The 15923-nt window shown below is 39.3% G+C and overlaps 1 protein-coding gene across 1 annotated transcript; it reads right to left on the bottom strand.

Moving 5' to 3' along the window:
- Positions 1-615: 615 nt before the first annotated feature.
- Positions 616-6106, bottom strand: LOC131722934 (neoverrucotoxin subunit alpha-like). The gene is made up of 3 exons (XM_059016091.1): positions 5952-6106; positions 3028-3148; positions 616-2462 (listed from the first exon to the last, which is right to left on the bottom strand). The coding sequence occupies exons 2-3, from the start codon at positions 3125-3127 to the stop codon at positions 616-618; spliced, it is 1947 nt and encodes a 648-aa protein (XP_058872074.1). The 5' UTR covers positions 3128-3148; positions 5952-6106.
- Between the last annotated feature and the right edge of the window lie 9817 nt (positions 6107-15923).

Here is a 15923-nt window from a genome sequence, read left to right as displayed (position 1 = left end):
AGCCCCGCTGTTGCCTTCCCCCGTGCACGCTACACTCTCCCCTGCCAGCCCCGTTGTTGCCTTCCCCCGTGCACGCTGCCCTCTCCCCTGCCAGCCCCGCTGTTGCCTTCCCCCGTGCATGCTACACTCTCCCCTGCCAGCCCCGCTGCTGCCTTCCCCCGTGCACGCTACACTCTCCCCTGCCAGCCCCGCTGCTGCCTTCCCCCGTGCACGCTACACTCTCCCCTGCCAGCCCCGCTGCTGCCTTCCCCCGTGCACGCTACACTCTCCCCTGCCAGCCCCGCTGCTGCCTTCCCCCGTGCACGCTGCCCTCTCCCCTGCCAGCCCCGCTGTTGCCTTCCCCCGTGCACGCTACACTCTCCCCTGCCAGCCCCGCTGCTGCCTTCCCCCATGCACGCTACACTCTCCCCTGCCAGCCCCGCTACACTCTCCCCTGCCAGCCCCTCTGCTGCCTTCCCCCGTGCACGCTACACTCTCCCCTGCCAGCCCCGCTGCTGCCTTCCCCCGTGCACGCTACACTCTCCCCTGCCAGCCCCGCTGCTGCCTTCCCCCGTGCACGCTACACTCTCCCCTCCCCTGAATCCGTGGCTACAGAACGAAACTTCGGACACAGCCCTAAAAAAAGGTATAAGACTCTAACTTGTCAATGATTACTATAGAGAAGGGTGATGATAGAAGATATTTGTGACATTTAAAAAAAGGAACTAACCACTGACCTGTGTCTTTTGCAGGTGGACTTGTTGTCTTGACTTTGCTGGTGGTGTCACTGCTCACAGAATACCCCAACTTCCCTTCCACTGTGTATCTAAATTCATACTCTGTGTTCGGCTGCAAGCCTGATACAGTGAGGGTCTCTGTTTTATTAGTGCTGGACTGAATTGCCCATTCCTTCTGATTAATGCACTTATACTCCAGATGGTATTTTAGTTTCTGATCAGCATCACTACTGGGAGGCACCACCTTCAGAGTCACACTGTCATGGGTGACATCACAGACCTCAGGGACATCAGGTTTTGCTGGGATCTTGAAATGTATGTATTTCGATGCTCCATTTTCAAACAGGAGAATGCAGGCTCCAGGAAACTCCTGGTCTTCCTTAGACACTATGAAGAACTTTGTTTTCTTATTCTTCCTGTTGATGTTCACTAACTCCTGGAATACATTCAAATACATTCTTATCTTCAGTTTAGTTTCGCTGCACACCCATTGCTTGGTCTCCTGATGCAAATATTTTCTAGGAGTTGAACTTTGAGTGTTCTTACTTGCTTGGGTTTTAAGGTAGTTTTTTAGATCTTCCAGATATGGTTCTGGCTCGTGCAGTGAGGTGAATGTAAAGCAAACAATATTTTCAGTCTCATTATTTAATTCTTCCTCGTCTAGCTCATTCACAGAAGATACAGCATGTATGTCTTTTAAAATAGCAAGGCAACGTCTCACTGCATTGATTTCTCTTTCTTTGCTGTTCAGCCAAGCATGTTGTGCTTTAAAGTTAAAAGGGGACTCTTCGTGATTTTTTAAAATCTCTCCGAGCGACTCTTCCTCTTGCTCACCTCCGCGGATGGAAGGCAGCACGGCGGACAGTTTTCTCATGAAATTCAGCTTGTACAGCGTGCCCCTTTGTTTCAGTTGTTGAATCTTCTCATTGACTTCAGGAAACGTTTGGGCAACAATGTCTTTTATCATGTCGTTGCTTTGCATTTCAATTGTATTAAATTGCTCTAAAACAGTTTGCGCAGATGTTACCAAGTACTCACTTATGTTCCTTTCCAGCTTGGCAGCCTTGGAGTCCAGCTTGATTAACGGGTACAGCCAGACCTTCACAGGCACTGCATTCTCTCCTTTGTCCCCGAGCAATTTTGGAAGAGTTGAGTATGCTTTCACAGCATCTTGGTAAGTCAACGGGTTAGATTCGAGATGAAAATCTCCATAAAATGTACATTCGAATTTTTCAACTTCAGCTTTTTCTTTTTCCTCCAGGTCAATAGAGCCTTGACCTTCCATTTTAATTTTAGGTATTTTACATATTGCAAGCTCCATTTTTCCGTGGATTTCCTGTTTCTTCTCCTCTGAGGATACCTGCCGGTCGAATACAAAATACGCCTGAGCTCCGTACAGCACAGCGGTGACCACGTGAGTCGCTGTCTTGTCTTCAAACACGCTGGTGTGAGACACTTTCCCTTTGGCCAGGTGATTCATGGTCAGATTCTCAAATCGTGATGTTGTGTAGTATTGCAGAGTGACTCGGGATTGTCTTGTTGATTTCTTTGTGTCCTTGAAGTACTTTGCAGCTCCACTCACTTGAACCAAATCCCCCAGGAGACTCGCCTTCAGGGAAGCGTCCACTTTCAAAGCAGAAGCCTTCTCTTCAATGGAGTCCGAGGTGCTCACACTGAACTCGGTTATCGGCTGGTTTTCTTTATTTATGCTGCCTTTTAGTTCTTCTAGGTTCCACAAAGTAATTCCTGCCATGCAATCAAGATACACAACTTAATACATTCATCTCAAGGCAAAGTTTACTTCAGGCTTTAAATAAAACCACATTAATGTTCCAAAACTGAGCAGTGTGTGTGTGTGTGTGTGTGTGTGTATGTATGTGTGTGTGTGTGTGTGTGTGTATATATATATATATATATATATATATACACTGTATATATATATATATATATATATATAATTAGTTACGAATTTTAGGAAATCTCGAAATAAACATGATACCTCTTTATTGCAGACATTAAGAATAACCAAGTGCCTTTACTAATAAAGCTTCAGTAAATCATAAAATTAACCGGTAAATCCAGCAATCTATTTCTACCAGACATTCCTTACTTGGTAAATGTTGACAGTTTCCAGTAAAATGTAAGATTTTCCAGATTTGAACTTTTACTGTACATACAAACTTTTCAGATGCAGAGTGTCTGATTACCCTGCAGGGGCTCCCTATTGAATCTCTCCTGTTCCTGCGCATCACACTGGTGTGTTGTCTCACTCGTGTGGACTGAATAAGTGCAGGCAAGGGTCAGCAGTCACCTGGAATGAGGCGATCCTTCCGGCAGTCATAGAGCATTCCCAGCTGGAAGGGTCGTCCGAGAGCTGCCATCTCCAGCGTCTCATCCCCTGTATTAGCCATGCTTTATCTGAAGAAGAGGCCCTACAAAACAATGGTGACACATCTGATCAGTAGATTCCATCTTCAAGTGTAGTGCAGTGTTGAGAGTGAAATTACATTACAAGACTGCAGCTTTGAAAATGATAAATGTACAGAATGGAAATCAATGTGCATTTTACTATGGATACATTATTATCATAGCCGTAACTAGCTATGACGACACCAAGGTCGTGTCCTCGATTGTTTTTAATGCTGATGCTCATGTATAAATTCTGGTAAAGTGCAAAAGACTCCTTCGTGTTCTCTGTTGGTTTGCTGTGTAACATAGATTTGGAGGTTGAATAGTAAAGACCAAGCAGTCATATAAATACTGCAGTGTGGCAATGTGCCCCGCCCCTGTGTGCATGTGTGTGTTATATGGTGTATGTTGCGTGTGTTAATGTTGGTGTATAGAGATTGGTACACGGGATATAAACGGGTCTGTGTTTCACATGTATTTAAAAATGTAGATTTGTATTTAGGCACGAGGAGGGCACAAATCACTTCACGTGCTGGTTAAATGTAATATGTGAGCACGGGGTTGCACATAATTAATTCACGTGCTGGGATTCAAGTGAATAATTAATTAGTAATTGAATCCCAGCACAACAGTATATATAGATGCATTTTCATTCACTCGGGGTTGGGTGTTCAGGGCGAAAGAAAGGGAGAGAGAGGAGGTAAAAATAATAATAATAATAATAAGAAGAAAAATAATAATAATAAGTGTTTCTCACCGTGTTTGTTTGTCCCTGTTTGTTAGTGTCTGTCCGTTTTGTTTGTCTCTTTATTTTGGCTACCAGTGCCGTGCCCTGTGTTCTTGTATGTTTACAACCTTTTTATTTTCTGTTCTGTTTATTAAATGCTGAGCGAAAACATTCACTCAGCTCCACCAAACCACACCTCTCTGTCGTTTATTTCCTGGCTCTAGTCTGACGCCACCCCCTCCGGCCGTCTTTGTGACATGCAGGTAGAGCTTGAAACCTAAGCTTGACCTGGTAGAATGTGAGCTCTGGTTATGGCCCTGATTATCATGTATAGTTGGGGTTAAGCAGTCACTTTAATGTTAAACCCCATTTTTTGTATTTTAATAACTTTGACCCCGTTCGATGGATTTGCTCACAATATTGCATGTGTGGTCTCGTGGGTTCAGTCTCTTGATGTGACCCATTTCGTTCTGCTTGGATTCCGAGATCTGGATAGTGAAAAAAAAAGTTCTAGTTGTTTTTTATTTGTCACTCACCAACGCCCAAACAGCTTGTAATTTTGGTCTGAAATTTTCATTCTACAGAAGGGCAGCACAGCTCTTCAAATTAGATGTGAACCGCAGGAGACGATGCGCATAGAACACAGACCAGAACAACCGCAGTGAAGGACTTCCTCGGGGGAGCAGTGGCGACACGGAGGCGAGGGGTGGCAGTGTCCTAGCAAATATCACCGAGTCACAAACGAGTCACATGACGATTGTAGCGATTCAGAGTGAACAAAAAAAAAAGATGTCTGGGGTTTATATTGGTATTTATTGAGGATGGGAATTTCCAATAGTTTCCTATTCGAATACACAGGGCCAACATTTCCGTTTATTCGATTTACCCAAACTCTAGTCCATGCTCTTACACTCCCAAGGCAAATACATATATGTGCCACAAGCAGACAGCATATCACTGTATGTAAGCTGGTAAAGCTGTGAGTTTACTCTTCGGAGGAGCCGGTCAGCTTCATGAAGTGTCCAAACAATGTCCAAGACGACATTTCTTCATTCAAAACTCTTTAGATCCTCAGGCACGGGTTTCTCCTTTTGTTTACTGAGTTAAAATATAGACCTCAATGCAACTTGTACCGAGATGCAGTTGAGCAGCAACGCCACAGCGCGTATCTCTTCTAATTAAAGCTACAGTGGCATAATGTTGTGCAGTACAAAGCAGAGTCCCAAATAATACTTTTTGCTGTATTCAGAATAAAATAACACATCATATATCAACCTGCATTTTCTGCATCTGTTTAATTCTAACAAATAATACCCTTCATAAAATAATTGGAATAGTGCAAATATTGTAACCTGGCCAAAACAATACAAAATACATTACAATACATTACTACCAATTACAACTAGCCATCAAATATTGACCTCAGATGAATCAAGGCAAGTTACTCTGTTTATTCAATAACCTGAAAATAATTCAAAACAACGAACACACCTGGCTGTACTTTTAATGGTCAGGGCAAATGTTGACGTTCCTCCACCATTCAATGAGAAAGCCCACAGCACATGTTTTACATTGAACTGCAGTCCAGAGTTTAAAACAACTTTCCAAGTATCTTGCTTTTTCTTATTAGCCGCTGTGTTGTCCTGCTTAGCATTTAGTATGTCTTTATATTCATCAGGAAGTTAAATTAGCCTTCTAATTTCAATGTTACCCAAGTTTGGGTTCCTTCTATTATAATTCGATTGAACTCAGATTAATGTTACTGTCTTCAGTCACGTTTCTTTCTAAATAAATCCAAAATAAAATATTTCCTACTAAAATACTTAATATGAATCTGTCGATGCAGAAGGCAATTTAACAAACAGATCCATAATAAAATGATAAACTATAGTTTTAAAATGTATCCAGGAGGATTTGTTTTAATTTCAAGAACATTCTCTGTTTTAATTCTCAACACTCCATTTTACAGCTCAAACTCTACTTTTCAGCATAAAAACTACAAATATGAATCCATGAGTAATTCTGGCTGGTTTGAGTGTATTTTTACTTTACTATATAGAATAATATAAAAAAAAAAAAAAAAAAAAAATGTCACTCACCAGACTTCTGAATGATTGAATACAGGATTCAGGTTCAGCAAAGCTCTTGGTTATTTAAGATTAAATATCTGCTAACTTATTTTCTTTTTGAAGATATATAGAAAATAATCAGAAAAGTGTTCTTCACAGCTGCAAATTCTGAGGTGACTTTCTTGTAGTTTTCTCCTTTTAACCAAGGCAGCCAAGCAGCTGCCAACGACTTTTCCAAAAACCCGCCCACTTCTTCCTGGAAACCCGCCCACTTCCTGAAAACCCGCCCACTTCTACCTGAAAACCCGCCCAGAACCCGCCCATTCAGCAGCATAAGTTGTGACATCGCAATCACCTGTTGTTCCCCATTGTATACAAATAGTGACTGTGTTCAATTTGATTGCGTCCCGACAGGACTGCGTAATAACAAAACGAACATTTCTGGGAAGTGATAGAATTTAAAATAAATCCAATCAAAGTGCACAGTAATAATGAAACTGAAGGAAAACACATTTCTTGATAATAGTGGAGTTTAAATAAACAATCACAAATGCATCCTGACGAGCCTGCATTGCACATGTAAAGTTACCCATCAGTTTACCAGCTCTCTTCATCTGAAACTTGAGTTTATTTTTGCCACACAGAAAATCTCATGCATAATATACTTGCATATCTGTGGAGCGTCCTTTCCCTTCTGTTGCTCCTATTAGAACATACACATGAACAATTTTGGTAACAAGAATGTGTTTATTTTGTCTCAATCATGGCTTCTGTTGTGCTCCTAATCCTACACTGGGTTAATTCACCAGCCTCTCATTCCTGCCTTTCACCTCCCTCTGGAGGCCAGGTGCACTAAAATCCATAATCAAAGTTCAAAGAGGATTTGAGACATTTCATTTGTATCACACAGGATTGCCACGCTATATGAATTGAAATATATGTGTTCATGGAACTGTGTATATATGGTGTCTCATAATCAAACATTAAATGACCATTAGATGTAACATCTATTGGTTTAAATACTTTAAAATAATACATACATTAAGTCAGATATATTAATAAATTATACAGTTGTACTGTATGTGACAGATTGTATATTGTAATGTCTACTTGAAGCCTGAAGGAAGGCTAAATTAATTTGCTACACACACTCACACACACACTCACACACACACACACTCTCGCACGCACACACACACTCTCACACTCTCACACACTCACACACTCACACACACACACACACACACACACACACAGAGTTTCCAGTAAGAAGCAATTCAATCTTATCAATGCAGTTTATAGATTCAAAGGTTGAGTTTTTTTTCCACAGTGGTTCTGTTGTTTTATGACAGCTGTATAATAAATGGAACAGAAAGATGTTACAGAACTGGATCAAAGAACAACAGTCTGTTCCAGTCTGATAAACTGCAGGTCAGAGTCTGCTGCCCACAGTGTTTTTATTTTTATTTTATTATTATTTGATTTCTCTTTTTGCATTTGATTTTTATTTTGCTTTAAAGCAGTGCAAAATTTGCAATATTAAAAAAATGATGCACAAGTCTGTCCTCTGAGATGTGCATGAGGTGATGTACTCCAAATATCCCAAGTGTGTCACAGCTCTTGCAAGAGAGAGTGTGCTTCTGAAGAGTGTGATGTGCTGGGTTTGCACTCAGTGTCTGTCTGTGTATCAGGTTACCTCACCTTGTCACTGCCTGTCAGAAACCCTGCTACACAAACACCTATCAACATTACAAAACACAAGCTACACAGAAATCTAATGAAACAACACATATTCAAACAGCACCTTCAAAGAGCAAGCGCAGCAGAAGCAATGAAACGAACAAAACAGATGATTCAAAATTCAGCTTTTGAGAAGATATTAAAAACAATTTTTAGTCAAAACATTTGACATTGAATTTATTACGTTTATTTTAGTATTTCTAAATGGTGCCCTATTTATAGTCCTGGAAATTGCAGGTAACTGTGGCTATAAGGAGAGCAGTGCAGGAAGTAGAGCAGGATCTGAACTGCCAGACACCTGTGACCTGGAAGCAGGCATGTGGACAGCTCTTCAATACAATAATATCAGACCTTACAGGGTTAGGATTATACAGTAAAGTCTGTATTAGTGTATTAGAGAAGCTTGTCTGCTGTTCTGTAAACTGTGTATTTATTGTGTAGATCAGCCTGTTCTATTCAGCGCTCTTCACGCATAGGCGGCGCGTGAGTCTTTCGTTTGGGGAGGCTATTCCACACACTCCCCCTGCATTTATTGGACCCAACGATGTACAGCAAGATACACACATTATATGTATTTATATACTTTATTCATTGTGTTGAGTTTGAAAAAATAGTCAGACTGAGGGACACAAATAAAAGCTGTAAACCGGATTCATTCTCCTGCGTCTTTTTGAGAACTTGTATAGTAATTTATAGCATGAAACAGACCTCGAAACCACTCAGGGATGCTACATATATATATATATATATATATATATATATTTAACTTTTTTTTTCCAACATAAGGCGGCCAAATAGGGTTGCCACCCAGCCGGTATTTTACCGGACTGTTTGGTATTTTTATGTAATTTGACCCCCTGTCCGTTTTATTTTGGAAGATGTCCAGGAAATTCTAAGCATTCTAATCTATTGGATATGTTCTTAAAAATGTGTTACAATAAACAATTTAATATCACATGTTGTGCTTGTATGAGTGAAACTCAAATACTATAACACAGCGGTGTGTAAATGCACCAGATAGAATTGAGGTAACAACGTAAGCCACCAAAACGCTGTGCCGTGATGTTTTTCTCGAGTGCCCACCGCTGTGTGTTATCTGGTGTGAGCATGCGCGCTGCTGTTAAGTTTGACAGCCCTTTGAATGAAGAAGAGTGAAACTATTAAGTAGCGAAACTGTAACGTTAAGCGCGAAACTATTAAGTAGCATACTTAATAGTTTCGCTGTGTGGTCCAGTGGTTAAAGAAAAGGGCTTGTAACCAGGAGGTCCCTGGTTCAAATCCCACCTCAGCCACTGACTCATTGTGTGACCCTGAGCAAGTCACTTCACCTCCTTGTGCTCCGTCTTTCGGGTGAGACGTAGTTGTAAGTGACTCTGCAGCTGATGCATAGTTCACACACCCTAGTCTCTGTAAGTCGCCTTGGATAAAGGCGTCTGCTAAATAAACAAATAATAATACTGTAACGTTAGTCACAACGGCAGAGCCAAATGAAGAAGTAGACAATAGGAGGGGATGGGGCGTCAGGTATTTTCGTATCTCAAAGGTGGCAACCCTACGGCCAAATACATGAAGTTTAACACTGGCTTGGACTTTTAAAACAGGTTCAGCCTATTTAAGCAAATTAGAAAAACAGTCGGGATAACAAGCTGCAATGTTTTAAAAAACCTTTAAATCCGTTAACCTGTTCTGCAGTCCAACAGAACCTACACCAATTTCAAAAACCATTTCCATCACTTCACACCCATTTAAATCAATTATTAATACTGGCTATCTGAAAACTGTCTTTGGTAAGCAAAACCATTCATTTTCATCAGAATATTAAAATACGTTTTCATATTAGAGTACAGTAAGCAGGCAGATGCGGTTTTCTGCTTTCCTTGTAGACACTTTTTCATTAGTTCAAAAGAACCCGCTTTCACTGAAAACAGAGTGAAGGACTGGACAAATCTAAAGAAAACTTTCAAAAACATTCGTAATCTGGCACCAGAAACAGTGTTGTGAAAGGTGTATGTTCTGACTAGCGTCACAGTTATCAAATTCTCACAAAACGATGGTGCGTGAAAACAGACAGTATGCTGTGAAAATATTTTGCCAGAAGTTCTGTAAAATCAGACTTGCATCAAGCTGTTTGTATAGATAACAGCAATTTGAATAAATGTAGAAAATGTGAAGAAGATGTTCCAGGTAAGGGAATGAGCGAGAAGGATTCAGAGTTTTCGTCGGCTGCCTCCACTGTATGGGGGGCTCCGATCGGCGGGAAGAATGAATATTTTGGGGAGGCTTAGCCTCGTATAAGCGTCGCCCATGCCTTCACGTCACAGGGTGGTGGCAAGCAGATGCGAAATTAATTTACCTCAAAACATTTTTTTTCCATAAACATTGTTTCTTTTATAATATTACACAAGCCTTTTGTACGTTGTCTGATGGACACAAAATCGCACATTTTATCCTTTTTTCACTGCTGTATGTTATACTGGATTAAAAAAGCTCTATACTCGCACTTGCTAAGTAATTTCATCTGGATAGTGAAACTGTCCCCACCTTTTCAATGCCAACATTATAAATCACCCTGTATATATAGTTTAAAAAAACAAAAACAAAAAAAAAAAAACATTATTTAGTATATCTTGCAGTTCTTTCAAAACTGTGTATTATATGTGAGATCTTCACAGCATATTGAAGTGCTTGGCGGTTCATTTTTTAATGGGATTATTTAATTTGCTAGAAAAATTAAAAAAAATACTTAGCCTTGCATGCCTTTTCACATACTGACTGACACACACAGTTTCCAGTAACAAGCAATTCAATCTTATCAATGCAATTCATAGATTCAAAGGTTGAGTTTGTTTGCCTCACCTTGTCACTGCCTGTCAGAAACCCTGCTACACAAACACCTATCAACATTACAAAACACAAGCTACACAGAAATCTAATGAAACAACACATTTGAGTATTTCTAAATGTAGCCCTATTTATAGTCCTGGAAATTGCAGGTAACTGTGGCTATAAGGAGAGCAGTGCAGGAAGTAGAGCAGGATTTGAACTGCCAGCCACCTGTGACCTGGAAGCAGACATGAGGACAGCTCTTCAATACAATAATATCAGACATTACAGGGTTAGGATTATACAGTAAAGTCTGTATTAGTGTCCACCTGAACCAAGCAGTCAACCATTTCTAACACGTAAAGACTACATACAGATAGCTGAGATCTGCCTTTTATTAAACAGACCCATTTTAAAGGGAGTTCAGCTTAAATCTTACTTGCTGTGCACCTCCATTCACTTGCAGTGATATCAGGGATGTGTTTTCATACTTTATGAATAAGGAAAAATAATCTGCTGTCTGTGTATGTTTCAGAACTGGTGAAACACTCCTGAGTTATTCACTGCATTTGAAGCTTTGGAATATAAACATTCTGTTTGATGTTTTAGAAAGGAGTAAATGTCCCTTCAATCTGAAAACATCCTGGGTTAAAGAAAGCTCTACACTTGAACTTCCCAGCTCATTTCATCTAGATAGAGTTTACTATATCCTGCACTTCTTTCACAACTGCATATTATATGTGAGATCTACACAGTGTATTGAAGTGCATGGCAGGGCATTCTTTTATGGAATTATTTAATTTGCTTAAACCATTAAAAACAAGTTATTTCATCAGCCTTTCGTGCCTTTACACATACACACACACACACGCACACTGGTACATGTTACTGACACACACACAGACACAGCTTCCAGTAACAAGCCATTCAGTCTTATCAATGGAATGTATAGGTCCAAAGCCCTGAATGTGTTTTTAATCACACTGTTTTATGGCAACTGTATAATAAATGTTGTGTCATAATGATACAGAACTGGGATAAGGTACACAGTACTGTTTCAATTTTGGTCATTTTGCTGTCATCGGGCTTTATTTATGATGAGTGAACACAGCATGCTCTGGATTTCGTGAGAGGACACAATCCTGTTCACTATTGGTCTGGCTCACTTTTAATAAGGTTTGCATTTCTTACCAGAAGAACAATACACAGAGAGCACATTGAATATGATGTAATGGATGAGAAAATAAAATCAAATTGTGGAAATTATAAATTGCTCAAAACATTTCATAAACTCAAAGCTCAGAGACTTATAGGCCTATAGACTGCCTGTATATTACCACTAACTTACTGCAATGTTTGAAAAACAACATTCATTATTTAAAATTCAAAATCATATCGATTGAATAAATGTGTTTGTGGCAGGAGAAAGACTCTGGGCATTGGAAAATACACGGGCAGAATGAGTTCAGGTTAAATGGGTGTGTTGGTTGTCAAATCAACCAGACCACATGTATAAAACTAAGCTCACTTTATAGGTCAGTTGATTGGTAAGAGTACAGCTGTTTGTGTGTTCTTAATGTTTTGTTAAACAATTCTTTTCAACGTCCCGTCCCTGCCTATTGGCTGAGCGTCGCAGAGTAAGCAGGGGCATCACATTCAAATTCCAAACTACACAGACAGACACGGAGCGTGATTTAGATTATTTGTTTTTAAGCTAATGAATGTCTCTGTTGAACCGAATACTGTTTTGTTTTTAGCCGTATTTGTATTTTCATCGGCAGACGCGCTCTGGATGCAAGCACAGTGCTGACATGTCATTTCCTAAGATTATATTAAGCGAGGTTTCGGGTAAATATATAAAGAAAAAAGGGAGTGTGTATTTTAGCACTAGTACAACAAGACCATGTACGGAATTAAAATGAATATACTAAATAATAGTCTTTTTTTGTAACAATTTAATTGGTTTAAAAGCAAAAAAAATTATCCATAAACTAATGTTCACAGAAAATAAATATAAAAAGAGAATTTCGACAAATGCTGTTGTGAAGCAATGTGGTTGAAAGTGAAAACGTTACCCACGTAATGTTTTTATCCCCAGAAAGCTGAAATGAAGAAACGTTAATCTGTTGACGTTTCTCTCGTGAGACTGGGTTGATTGTCCCACCTTTTCAATGCCAACATTATAAATCACAATGTGTATATATATAGTTTTTAAATAACATTTTTTTAAAAAACATTGTTTACAATATCTTGCAGTTCTTTCAAAACTGCGTATTATATGCGAGATCTTCACAGCATATTGAAGTGCTTGGCGGTTCATTTTTTAATGGAATTATTTCATTTGCTAGAAAAATTTAAAAAATACTTAGCCTTGCATGCCTTTTCAGATACTGACTGACACACACAGTTTCCAGTAACAAGCAATTCAATCTTATCAATGCAATTCATAGATTCAAAGGTTGAGTTTGTTTGCCTCGCCTTGTCACTGCCTGTCAGAAACCCTGCTACACAAACACCTAGCAACATTACAAAACACCAGCTACACAGAAATCTAATAAAACAACACATTTGAGTATTTCTAAATGCAGCCCTATTTATAGTCCTGGAAATTGCAGGTAACTGTGGCTATAAGGAGAGCAGTGCAGGAAGTAGAGCAGGATTTGAACTGCCAGCCACCTGTGACCTGGAAGCAGACATGAGGACAGCTCTTCAATACAATAATATCAGACATTACAGGGTTAGGATTATACAGTAAAGTCTGTATTAGTGTCCACCTGAACCAAGCAGTCAATCATTTCTAACACGTAAAGCCTACATACAGATAGCTGAGATCTGCCTTTTATTAAACAGACCCATTTTAAAGGGAGTTCATCTTAAATCTTACTTGCTGTGCACCTCCATTCACTAGCAGTGATATCAGGGATGTGTTTTCATACTTTATGAAAAAGGAAAAATAATCTGCTGTTTATGTTTCAGAATTGGTGAAACACTCCTGAGTTATTCAGTGTATTTGAAGCTTTGGAATATAAACTTTCTGTTTGATGTTTTAGAAAGGAGTAAATGTCCCTTCAATCTGAAAACATCCTGGGTTAAAGAAAGCTCTACACTTGCACTTCCCAGATCATTTCATCTAGATAGAGTTTACTATATCCTGCACTTCTTTCACAACTGCATATTATATGTGACATCTACACAGTGTATTGAAGTGCATGGCAGGTCATTTTTTTTATGGAATTATTTAATTTGCTTAAAACAAGTTATTTCATTAGCCTTTCATGCCTTTTTCCATACACACACAGGCACACTGGCACTTGTACTGACACACACAGTTTCCAGTAACAAGCCATTCAGTCTTATCAATGCAATGTATAGCCCCAAGGTTTAATATTTTTTTGATCACACTGTTTTATGGCAGCTGTATAATAAATGATGAAGATATATGATACAGAACTGGGATAAGGTGCAAAGTTCTGTTTTGGTCAGTCTGCTATCTACAGTTTTTTTTTTTATGATGTCTGAACACAGCATGCTCTGGATTTCGTGAGGAGGCAGGGTTAGGGTTACACTCTTGTTTACCTGATGTACTTGGAGGTTAGACAGCACTGTGAGAGCTCTATTGAGGCAGTGGGTACTTTAATAGCAGCACAAACTTTAATATACAAAGATGACTGTAGTTATGATAACTGTGATATTTCAGATCCATATCTAATTTATTTGACGTATTTCTTTCTTTATAGTGTGTATATAGGAGGCTGTGTGGTTAAAGAAAAGGGTTTGTAACTAGGAGGTCCCTGGTTCAAATCCCAGCTCACTCACTGACTCACTGTGTGACCCTGAGCAAGTCACTGAACCTCCTTGTGCTCCGTCTTTCGGGTGAGATGTTGTTGTAACTTGTAAGTGCCTGCAAAAAAATAATAAAAATAAAACTACCTAAATAAACCTGGGCACCTGAGCGGTGTTGCAAATAAAACCTTGTGTCTCCCGTGTGTGTCGGTGAATTGCCCTCCACCCTTCCACAAGGCGGAACTCGGAGCTCTTGCTGACAGCACTGTTGTGTGAAACCTCAAACTCACTACCATCGGGTTTCAATAAAGTCTAAATTGTATTTTCTATACATTAATTTCCCAACAGATATTCTAGACTCATATCTGTTTGGAAAAGCAGCTACAGTTTGGAGTAAGCATGTTTTACATGGGATTAATAAATAATAATAATATATATTTTTTAATTAAGGCTGTTTTATCAATGAAGACCCAATTATTGATAAAACCAATCATAATTGATCATTTTTATACTGCATAGACAAAATGTCTCTTCGAAAAAATACATAAGTAATTTGCATAGCGCCAAACTTTTATTTCTATTAAATATTATTATGACGTTACCAAAGGAGTCAATAGGGTGTCATTCATATATGAAGAACCCAAGGTGATTTCACACTTTTTATACAGTGTGGGCATTATCTTAGAAAGAATAAAGAATGTTTTGGGGCAATGTGTTTTACACGCCTGCATCCAACATGAAAATGCCCTCACCCACACCTGTATGTGTTAGTTCATTATGGCTGGCTTTGCTATGTAAAGAACGCTTTGTCCCAAGACAATGCAACGTGTTTCTTATGTAATAGACTCATATCTATTAGCAAAAACAGTTAAAGGTTTGAGACACTGTGATTTATATACTCTTATTAATTATTGAGATGACGTCTCCCACAGCTGTACATAGTGGTTCATTAAGGCTGTCATTTACCTGTGAAGAACACCTTGCCCCTGCATAATGACAATTGTATAATATAGTTAGGGCTTGTGATTCTGACCCCCGATACAAAAAAATGAAATCAGTGGATAGCCAATAAACACCGGAAAAACTGTGGAAATGGTTGATCTATTCACGTTGACTTTACCCTTTTCCCATTAAAAAAAAATAGAACCTACGACAAAAATAATAAATACATTTCCCAATGCTGCTGGGCAATGTCCCGCCTTCCTGACTTGCATCTATCATTGATTCGTTCTGAATACTTTAAACCCGCCCCAACTACTGAGTGACAGCACATTCCTACATTTCTATTGGAGACTCCGCTTGCGAGATTTAAAACGAGATTACAATCAGGATGGAGGCTTGTTAGCGGGATTTCAAGCTGTATTAGAGTTAAGACACAGAGGATTTCAAACAGAATTGCGGCGAAATGTACAAAAATGCCTCCAGATAAAACCCCCAGAAGAATGTGCCTGTGACCAGAGGGATTTCACTGTGGAAGACAGCAAAGGAAAGAAGGGACAACTTAAGTGTGCGAGTACTGTTGAGTTTCAATACTTTGACAGAAAAAAAAACAAAAAACGCTCAAGCATTTTGGAAAGTAACCGAAAACACTAATTTCATACAGTATATCAAAAACGAAAACCCCGAAAAAAATGATTTTCTCGAAAATAGCTAAAA

Source organism: Acipenser ruthenus, chromosome 52 (genome assembly GCF_902713425.1).
Source record: "Acipenser ruthenus chromosome 52, fAciRut3.2 maternal haplotype, whole genome shotgun sequence".
NCBI lineage: Eukaryota > Metazoa > Chordata > Actinopteri > Acipenseriformes > Acipenseridae > Acipenser > Acipenser ruthenus.
The sequence above is the reverse complement of the archived record's forward strand: the minus strand, read 5'-3'. Positions and strand labels throughout refer to the sequence as shown.

Bases quoted from the DNA above. Each gene is read 5' to 3' on its own strand.
- LOC131722934 (XM_059016091.1), bottom strand. From the start codon at position 3,127: ATGGCTAATACAGGGGATGAGACGCTGGAGATGGCAGCTCTCGGACGA. The intron at 2,463-3,027 runs GTGACTGCTGAC...ATTGCATGGCAG, and splicing joins GAAGGATCGCCTCATTCCAG to GAATTACTTTGTGGAACCTA.